The following is a 10,513-nucleotide window of genomic DNA, read 5'->3' as shown; positions in this document are numbered from 1 at the left end:
TTGGCTTCAGCACCTTCCCTCACCCAGTCTCATTCCCTCACAACCTCCCAACACCATTAGCCCTCACGGACTCTGTGCTGACTATTCACTCGCTCGAGACACTTCACTGTTTGTCGACCACCTCCGCCAGCATTAACAGCCATGCGACCCAGTTTTATCTCATTCAATCCCTCTTTTTCTCTCATTCCTGGAGAATACAGCCCACAATTGGGCAGAAAGACCTGATGGGTGGAGGAGATACCAACCCCTCATCCCCTGCAAGGAGAGAAACCTGTCCCTCACAGGAGACCAGAACCATTTCTGTGGGAATGTTGCAACATCCATGTCTGGTCAAATAAATGCCACCCTCCATTTCACTGTGACTCTTGCAGAAACATCACTGTCAGACTCATTCATTGAACATTACTTCTATCCACTAACCCTGGCACTTACTCTCTCACGTGCATTGCACAGACTGCCAACATCTCCACCACCTCTGCTGGATCCCACTGAATCCACCTCCTCAGTCTCTGAGGATGAGAGTACTGACGCCTCAGGGGAAGCATCAGCATGGCAGCCTCCTGCAGCCACTTTGCACGTTCCCCCCCCCCCACCCACCATCCACACCAGCTCAGGTGCTAGCACCTCAATAGGACCACATTAGGCTTAGAGAGTGTGGAGAACACAATGCAGGGAGCCCCTCAATGCAACAGCTCCACAGCTGGCCAAGTTAAAAAGGCCCAGATCTCTGGCACATAGAGAATTGCTGGAGACTAGGCTCAAGATACAATGGTCCTTGGTTATCTAACAAATCTATGCACTATATTGTGGCACGCTGGCAGGCAGAGAGAAAAGGAAACCTACTGAGGATATTTTGGAGACCTGGGTGACATTGCAATGGAAATGAGTTCTCATGTTTGTGTAAGTGTCTTTGTTTTGGCTCTATATATGTTTGTTAATCTCTCTGTCTGGCCCTGAATGTCATTACATCAATGTGATTCATGGTCACTCTGGCTAAGCCATGGATTGATGTTTGTGTTGAGAGCCTACTGCAACATCTGGAAGCAAAAGGAACAAGGTGCATGCAGGGTAATAGGTTCTGCAGACACCATCGCCCCTTGTCCTACACTTTCCTGATTCTTTCCCTAGTCTTTGTGTGCAAGAGTGTTGGTATAAATAAGGTGGTTGGTGATGCCTGGGGCAAGGGCATGTGCAGCATACAGGAAATCAATATGTTTGAATCATCAGGGATTAGAATCCCCAGAGCTCTATGTCTGGTACAGTTCATGAGTAAGTGAACAACATTGTTTCCTTTTGAAGGGCCTCATATCAGTAGGTCCTACAGCCCCCTCCCTCACTGATCCAGTCACTTGATTCATCCACACTGGCATGGACACAGTCAGTTTCTTTCCCATTAACTGCTTTTGGTTTCCACTGCAATAGAAGGCCACAATGTGCACTCTTTGCCCAGTGACACCTAGCCACTTGCTATACATGTTGGTGAGCTCCAAATATCCAGATACTCCTCCTGATGGCTTTTTCCCATCAACCTCATTGGCTTCATAGCTCCCCACATCTCCATCCAAGCCATCTACATAGCTCTGCCCCACCCACCGTTTCCCCTAAGCCCCTGGGAAATGAGGTGAAGATGCCAAGTGTGGTCAAATACAGTGCACTCTTTTGAACCTAGGGTGCTCATGATCATGGATGAAACCATTCCCGCATAAGCCCCTTCCCATCCGTGCTCCACTGTATCCATCCCCACCAAATAGTCTTACCCCGCTCCCGCAATTGTCATTCCCTCTACCCCCCCTCCCACCCTGGACACAGTCTGCTTCCCACAATCCTAAAGAACAGTTTCTTAAATCTCATTCCCAAAGCCCCTTTCCCCTTATTTGCTCTGAGTGGAGCCAACAGACTGATAGTGCCCCATTCCTTCAAGAGACCTTAGCAGACAGTCTCAGATGCAAATTACCTAGACCCCAGGCTGATGCATGTACATCTCCCCAAAAATGTTTGGCCCCAGCACCCCTCCAGAATGGCCAATATGCAACTGCAGGAGTGACTGTGATTCATTCCCTCAACTGTGGAGGCAGTCCTCTTACACGAAACCCCTTGACTGGGACCACCCAGATTTGATGCCTGATCGTATTCAGTCTCTGGGACTGGTATCAGAGGATGCCATTGACTCACTGTGCTAGGACCCCCTGACTGATGGCTGCCTCAGTTAACTTGGCTGAGGACTCCTCTCCTAAGACTATGCCATGATATAGAAATGCCAGTGTTGGACTGGGGTGGACAAGGACAGAAGTCACACGACACTAGGTTATAGTCCAACAGGTTTATTTGAAATCACAAGCCCCTAATGACTTGAGGAATTAGCTTGGAGGTGGGGTGGGCTGGCTGGAGCAGGAGGAAGTTCTATCTTGCTGCACCTTGGCCTCTATTTATATTCACTCATGGGATTGCTGTCCATCCCTAATTATCCTGGAGAAGGTGCCTAGTGAGTGGGCTTCTTTACCTGATGTAATTCTTTTGGTGTAGCGTTGTTTGGAAGGCAGTTGCAGGATTTTGATCTAGTGACAGTGAAGGGAATAGTGACGTCATTCATAGTGTGTGGCTTGGAAGGGAAGTTGCAGATGGGGATGATAATAGGAAATGATATTCTCAATCAATTGAAACATAGCATGAAGATTTCCCAAATGCATTATGCTCAGTGAGCTGTAAGAGCATTCCGTTCGGGAAAAAAATATGATTTTCCTTGAATTAGTAAGCAAAGGACACATTCTCCCATTAATGGGACAGTATCAAGGTTAGATACATTCTGTCCTATGCTTGACCTGGGAGTACTTCATGAAGCATTGTAAAGGAAGCATTTCTCTGCATTGAATAATTCTTTACGCAAAGCCAAAACAGAACAGATTACAAAGGTTACGGATGAGTGCTTATATTTTTATTGAAGCATTTCCCACACCAAGAAGCAGACATTCAGCTTGAGTCCTGACTTTTGGCTGCCTTTCAGACTCGAACATCATCCATGCACTTGGGAAGTTATTGTCCCTCTAAATGTGCAGTCACCACAGTGACATTCACTGACTTACAGCTCATCTCGTGGAGCTTTCAGTGGAAAATGCTGGAATTCCTTTGGTACTTCCTCTCCTTTTGCTGATTTTTTGTAGAATCCCAATGACTCAAGAAGAGCAGATAGTTGGTCGGCCGTCATATCCCTTACCAGGTAACTCTGAAGGAAGGAGAGCAGAATGGGCTCAGTGGAAAGATATCTCTATAAGACATCAGTTGGAACAATTATCTTCAACTGCCAACAACTACTTTTGGTAAAATTACATGGAGAACATAAAAGAAAAATCAGCTGATGGATAATTGTCATTTCCTAGAGAAGCTAGGGTTGCAGAATAGGTTAAGAGGAGATTTAATATAAGTGTTCAAACTCATGAGGGGTTTTGATAGAGTAGACAGAAACTGTTTCCATTTCCAGGATAGTCAATAGCTAGAGGACATATTGGCAAAATAATCAGAGGCATCATGTGGATAAAAATGGCACAGTGAGTCATTATGATCCAAAATGCATTGCTTGAAAGAGTGGTCAAAGCAGATTCAGTAGTACCTTTCAAACAAGGAATTGAATGGCAGTGATAAAGTGTAAGAGAGTAAGATTAGTGAGAGACCTTTTTCAAAGTGTCGACACAGGCACAATGGGCCAATTGGCCTCCCTCTGCACTGGAAGATACTATTATTTGTAACTGTTAACTTAGTGCTCTGAGGCTATCAGCAGAGTGAAGTGCTGCAGAATAATCCTTTATTTTTACAAGGGATGAGAGACACTCTGCACAATAAGGGTCAGGTGTAGATGCTCCTGCATTAATCAACTTACTGACATAAACATGAGAAGTGGGTTTTTATTGTATCGCTAGAAAACCAAAGATCAGATCCCTAGCCTACTTCTGAGATCAGCCGAGAATTTGTTAGCCTCTATTTAATCATTCTCTGTTAAGTGCTGACTCTAATTACTGACTGCAAGGTCTGTCCTTACACAAGAGGTCAGTGTATCAATGACAAACCATTCAGCTGCAGTTCCTGCACCCTTTACTTTCTTAGGCAGAATGCGTGAAAGCATTTATTGACCTACATTCTTTGTGCGTGTTTCTCAGTGTCTCTCACTCTCTCTAACTTTCACTTTACCCATCTGTTTCTACACCTGTACCTTTATCGTTTTCTTTGCAGACCTACTCTTTTTTTCTCCTTTTCAATTTCTACAGCACTCTGTCTACATCCCTTCCCCTCTGTCTGTTTAATGTAGCATGTAGAGAACAACCTTGTTTCTTGATCCTTATTTGTTTGTTCTGTGTGGTGCTGTCTGACTGAACAGATCGTTAGAAACAAGAAAGACTCAAAGTATTGAGTAGGTAAGTTGACATCAGTCTTTTTCAAGAGTTGCATAAAGAGAAACTGACCTTAACAACTTCATCCTTCAAGTTGTAGAAGAGGAGCTCAGGTTCCTTGTCATCCTGTAAGTCATACTGCAGATTATGACTGAAGGACAGAGCTAAGGAACTGTTTAAGCGATCCACTGGTGGAGAGCATGGGATCCATTGCCCATTCTGGGAGCTCATTGTTCACTGTGCAATCCTACATTCATCCAGTAAACTGATGAGTCTACCTACCAATTATACAAGAACTAACCATTGCTGCTTGAGTAAAGTTGAATATCAGAAATATTGAAGGGCACACAGAATTATAATGATATTACTTAAACCCGTTAATAATTACTCCAGAACTTGGACGCTTCAAATCCAGAAGATTGCATACTGTTTTCACGGCTACAGTGAATTCTGCGCATGAAAGAAACAATGGGAAAGAACGTGCACAACGCTTGTCGCCTCATTAAGGTCGTACAAAAGGATACTACAATGCCAATCGGTTCAGGAGAAACTGATACAGCTCTGGCATCTTCTTAATCGATCATCCAACCAAACTAGGAGCCTAAAAAGCAAAACCAAAATGCAGGATTAACAGGGTGCAGAGTGGGTGAAATTATCTTAATGAGTTGTTGTGTTAGTTACTGTAGCCAATGCCTCTGGTCAGTGAGTTCAATATGCATTTCACCATGCATGTAAATACATGCTCATTCTACTCCATTGTGCCAGGTTTTTCCATTATAGCTTTATTGGAATCAATATCAGACAGCAGTATTGGGATCAAAATAGTATTGGAGCATTAAACTTGAGCTTTAGCTGTTGGTCTGCCCCATTGTATGTATGCAGGTCTTATATTTTCACTCCCAAGGCAAATGCACAGGTCAAGGAAAATTCCCCACTCACTTCACCCACGACTGGAAAAGTGCCGGAGTAATGTATTCCTCATTCTGAGTGAGGTTTAGGGAGGCCATGTGGGTGCTTACTGGAGTCAGCCTGGAAACAGTTCAGGGGCAGCTGTGGGCTGCTGTGTGCCACATGCTGACATACTGATGCCTTGGTGCTTTAGAACTTTATCCCAGTTATGTTTTGAACATTAGGCCCTCTAGCCCTAGCGCCTCACACCCTAATAGGCACACAGTCTCCCCATTTGGCCCCTTTCCCTTTGAACCTATGCCCCTCTGTCCATCACCAACTTCCCCTTGTACCTTATAATAAAACCTATGCCCCTCATACCCTCCATGCCAACTGATTCCCCTTGACGAAACCCCTATGGTCCCTTACACCATCCATGTATACTCAACCCTTGATACCTTATGGCTTCCATGCCAAACAACATCCTCTACTAACTCCCATTGCCACGTATAACTCAAATGTCAACTGATTACAAAACATATCAGTACATGACTCTCTGCCTACCATCATTTGGCCCTGCACACTCCATACCAACTCATCAGTATTAACCTCACGCATGGAATGTGGGCATTGCTGGGTGGACCAGCACTTATTGCCCATGTCTAGTTGTCCCTCATAAGGTGCTGCCTTCTTGAACCACTTGTAGTCCATTTGTTGTAGCGACACCCACAGTGCTTTTACTGATGTGTCCTAGGATTTTATCCCAGTGATGCTGAAGAATGGTGATATATTTCCAAGTCAGGACAGAGAGTGGCTTGAAGGGAAATCACAGGTGGTAATGTTTCCATGTATCTGGAGCCCTTGTCCTTCGATATGGAGTGGTCATACATTTGGAAGGTGCTGTCTAGGAAGGCTTTGTAAATTTCTGCAGTGCATTTTGTAGACAGTAGTCAGTGTTGGTGGGAGAGAATGTTTATATATGTAGTGCTAATCAAGCGGGCTGCTTTGTCCTGGATGGTGTCAAGCATCTTGAGTGTTGTTGGAGCTGCACCCATCCAGGCAAATGGAGAGTATTCCATCACACTCCTGACTTGTGCCTTGTAGATGGTGGACAAGCTTTCGGGAGTCAGGAGTTGAGTTACTCACTGCAGAATTCCTGGTCTCTGACCTGCTCTTGTCACCACAGTATTTATTTAGCTAATCCAGTTCAGTCTCTGATCAATAATAATGCCTAAGAAGTTGATAATGGGAGAATTCAGCAGTAATAATGCCATTGAATGCCAATGGATGATAGGTAGATTCCCCGGTTATATTCCACTTGTCAGCACAAGACTGGATATTGTCCAGGTCTTGCAGCATTTGGACATGACCTGCTTCAGTATCTGAGGAATCATGAATGGTGCTGAAAATTATGCAATTGTCTTCTGACCTTCTGATCTTATGGTGGAGGAGGGTCATTGATGAAGCAGATGAAGATGGTGGGAGCTCAGACGCATCCCTGAGGAGCTCCTACAGAGATGTCCTACAGCTGAAATGGACCTGTTACAACCTCAACCTTCTTACTGTCGGCCAGGTAAGACTCTAAACTGCGGAGATATTTCCCCCAATTCTCACTGGCTCCAGTTTCGCTTGGGTTCCTTGAGATCACGCTTGATCAAAGGCAACATGGTGTCAAGGACAGTCATTCTCAGCTCCCCTCTAGAGTTCAGAACTCTTGACCATGTTTGAATTAATGCTGTTATGTGGTCAAGAGCTGAGTGGCCCAGATGGAAGCCTAATCAGGCTTCACTGAGCAGGTTATTGCTGAGCAAGTGCTGCTTGATAGCACTGTTGCACCTTGACAGCACCTTTCTATCGCTTTACTGATGAACGAGAGTGAACTGATGATAATTGATCAGCACACTATTGTACTGGAGAGGATACAGAGGAAATTCACCAGGATGTTGCGTGAGCTGGTGAATTTCAGCTGTAACAAAAGACTAGATACTTTCACTTGTTTTTCTTAGAACAAAGAAGGCTGAGGCAGGGCCTGGTTAAGGTGTACGAAATTATGTGTGGCGTGGGTAGGATAAATAGGAAGACATTTTCTCTTGCAAAGGGGTCAATAACCGGGGGCATAGATTTAAGGTAAAGGACAGAAAGTTTAGAGAGGTTTTAGGGAAGAATTGGGATGGGTTGGGTATCAGTAACACACTGCCTGAAAGGATGGTAGAGATGGGAACTCTCACAACTTTGGATGATTCTTAAAGTAACATAACATACAAGGCTACTCACCAAGTGCTGGACATGGGACTAGAATAGATAGGTGCTTGATGACCAGCATGAACATGATGGGCTGAAAAGTCTCTTTTTATGTTGTAAATCTCTATGACCATTACTTATAAGCATGAAACTCACTCCTGTTCTCCTCCCAGAGTTCTCAACAGGTAAAAGCCAAGATACCCCATTTAGTTTCAGCTTCTAATTCAGTTACAGGACTGAGGGTCCTGCCTCCCCATCCTTCTGCAATATATAGGTTTTATTTTAAAGGATAAGGCTTCCCCCTTCATTTGTTCACACTTTTTCCAGATTTGTCAATGTCCTGCAATGTGGGCCTTGCCTTCCTCTCAGCTTCTTAATGATAAAAGAGGTACTTACAGCTAGTGTTGCTCGAGCTATTTCCATTTCTTCAAGATTCACCTCTTCTGCTGCCTTCTGTCCATTGGCATGATGGATGGTCAATGCCACAGCACATGACAGCAATGCCAACAGCATCTTCCCTAAGAGACCAACTGAGGACCACGTGGCAAATTCATGACTTATAACCATCTGAGGGCTAAACCATTGTCCAGAGGGAGGAGACCCAGTGAGGACTGAATGCAAGGTTTCATAACTCAAAATTGAGGTAAATGTGCATGCGGAAATAAATGAACTGCTGCACTGAGTTCATTGATGAGTGCAGTCTTTCACTTGGCTTGTGCTCTCTGCAATGTATCTGTATGAAGATGGTCTGTTCCTTGTCCGACCTGCAACAGGTGTCGGCTCACTTTCTTTCCCAGCGAGGTATTAATGTTTACTCAAGGCAACAACCACACGTCAGCAGAACAACTGAAGAGGTGCTAAGCTGCCAGCAGAAAGCTGCTCCATATTTTAGACATCAGGCTTCTAACAGCCTACCAAAGACCTACAGCACCAGCTTAAAGAGAAGTTGTAGTTTTATTTTCATCAGCAGACCAGCACACATCAGAAATGTGAAGCCGATGGATACAAGCTTGCACATTCAGTGATATGGAAAAAGCCAGTGGTTACTTCCTGAAAAATATCTCCAAAATCTCCACCCCATTTTAGCCAACTGCTGCTGAGATCCCTTTGACTTTATTTTCATTCATTCACGGGACATTACCCATCCCTAATTACTCAGGGGGCAGTTGGAAGTCAACCACATTGCTGTGAGTCTGGAGTCACGTGTAGGCCAGACCAGGTAAGAGTGGCAGATTTCTATCCCTAAAGGATATGAGTGAGCCAGGTGAGTTTGTCCTGACAGTCAGCAACAGTTTTGTGGTCATCAGATCAGATCTCAATTTTTTTCCTTATTGAATTCAAATTCCACCGTCTGCCACAGTAGGATTTGAACCTGGGTCTCTAGATTAATAATCTGGCATTAATACCACTAGGCCATCACCTCTCCTACATTGGAAATGGTGCTTCCTGCCTCCTAATAAAGGGGGTGCAGGAGCAGAGGGACCTGGGTGTATATGCGCACGGCTCATTGAAGGTGGCAGGACTGGTGGAAATGCAGTTTGAAGCATGTGGTGTTCTCAGCCTTGTTATCAGAAGTATAGAGTACAAAAGCCAGGAGGTGATGTTGAACTTGTACAAGACTCTTGTCAACTCTCAGATAGAGTATTGTATACAGTTCCAGGTGCCACATTACAGGAAAGATGTAAATGCATTGGACAGAGCGCAAGAGCGATTTATAAGACTGATTCCAAGAATGAGATCCTTCGGTTATGAAGATAGATTGAAGAAGTTGGGACCGTTCTCTCTGAGGAGACAAAGGCTGAGAGAAGATTTGATAGAGGTTTTCAAAGTCATGAGTGAGCAGGCTTGTAGAATAGATTGGAAGGAAGTAAAAGGAACAAGAATGAGAAGGCATAAGTTTAAAGTGATGTACAAATGAAACAAGAGATACATGAGAGAGAAAAAAAAACTCTCTTAGACAGTGGGTAGTTAGGATATGGAATGTATTGTCCAGAAATGTGGTGGAAGCAGGTACAATTGAGGTACTCAAGTGGGCACTGGGTGATTATTGAATTTAATTATTTTGAATTAGAATTAGCTTTGCTGTCACATGTACTCAAATGCGTACAGTGAAAAGTTTACAAGTTGCCATTACTGCGCCATCTTAGATACAAGGTACCCAGGTACAGATTCTTCAGTACATTTCTCAGGAAAAAAACCAGAAAAATAAAAAAAATAAGGAGTCCAGCATTATAGAACATAGGAACAAATTAGAAAATAGAGAAATAAAAACTTCAGAACAATAGTCCTTCCAACCCAGTCCACACTGGTACTGAGCCTTGACTCCAGATTGTGCCGGGCTTCACCTTGAGGCTATCAAGGCTGGGAAACGGCTCTGGAATCACCTCAAGGCTGGAAGCACATGCTTGGGCCACGTCAGGCCAAAAACCACAATGGGCCCTTGAAAGACCACCACGTCAGGTCAAGAGATCACCACGCAGGGCTGAGAGATCAACACACAGGACTGAGAGATCACCATGCAGGGCTGAGAGATCACCACGCAGGGCTGAGAGATCACCATGCAGGGCTGAGAGATCGCAGGGCTGAGAGATCACCACGCAGGGCTGAGAGATCATCACGCAGGGCTGAGAGATCACCACGCAGGGCTGAGAGATCACCACGCACAGCTGAGAGATCACCATGCAGGGCTGAGAGATCACCATGCACAGCTGAGAGATCACCACACAGGGCTGAGAGATCATCACACAGGGCTGAGAGATCACCATGCACGGCTGAGAGATCACCACGCAGGGCTGAGAGATCACCACACAGGGCTGAGAGATCACCATGCAGGGCTGAAAGATCACCACGCAGGGCTGAGAGATCACCACACACAGCTGAGAGATCACCACACAGGGCTGAGAGATCATCACGCAGGGCTGAGAGATCACCACGCAGGGCTGAGAGATCACCACGCACGGCTGAGAGATCACCACACAGGGCTGAGAGATCACCACGCAGGGCTG

At 45.0% G+C, this 10,513-nt stretch overlaps 1 protein-coding gene across 1 annotated transcript; it reads right to left on the bottom strand.

Annotated features, from left to right (window-relative positions):
* Window positions 1-2,910: 2,910 nt before the first annotated feature.
* On the bottom strand, window positions 2,911-8,053 carry selenoe (selenoprotein e). The gene is made up of 4 exons (XM_020511231.2): window positions 7,905-8,053; window positions 4,904-4,980; window positions 4,452-4,530; window positions 2,911-3,220 (listed from the first exon to the last, which is right to left on the bottom strand). The coding sequence occupies exons 2-4, from the start codon at window positions 4,945-4,947 to the stop codon at window positions 3,077-3,079; spliced, it is 267 nt and encodes an 88-aa protein (XP_020366820.2). The 5' UTR covers window positions 4,948-4,980; window positions 7,905-8,053; the 3' UTR covers window positions 2,911-3,076.
* Between the last annotated feature and the right edge of the window lie 2,460 nt (window positions 8,054-10,513).

The sequence above is a fragment of the Rhincodon typus genome, chromosome 24, assembly GCF_021869965.1.
Source record: "Rhincodon typus isolate 14 chromosome 24, sRhiTyp1.1, whole genome shotgun sequence".
Taxonomy (NCBI): Eukaryota; Metazoa; Chordata; class Chondrichthyes; order Orectolobiformes; family Rhincodontidae; genus Rhincodon; species Rhincodon typus.
Note: the sequence above shows the minus strand (reverse complement) of the source record. Positions and strands in the feature narration are given on the sequence as shown.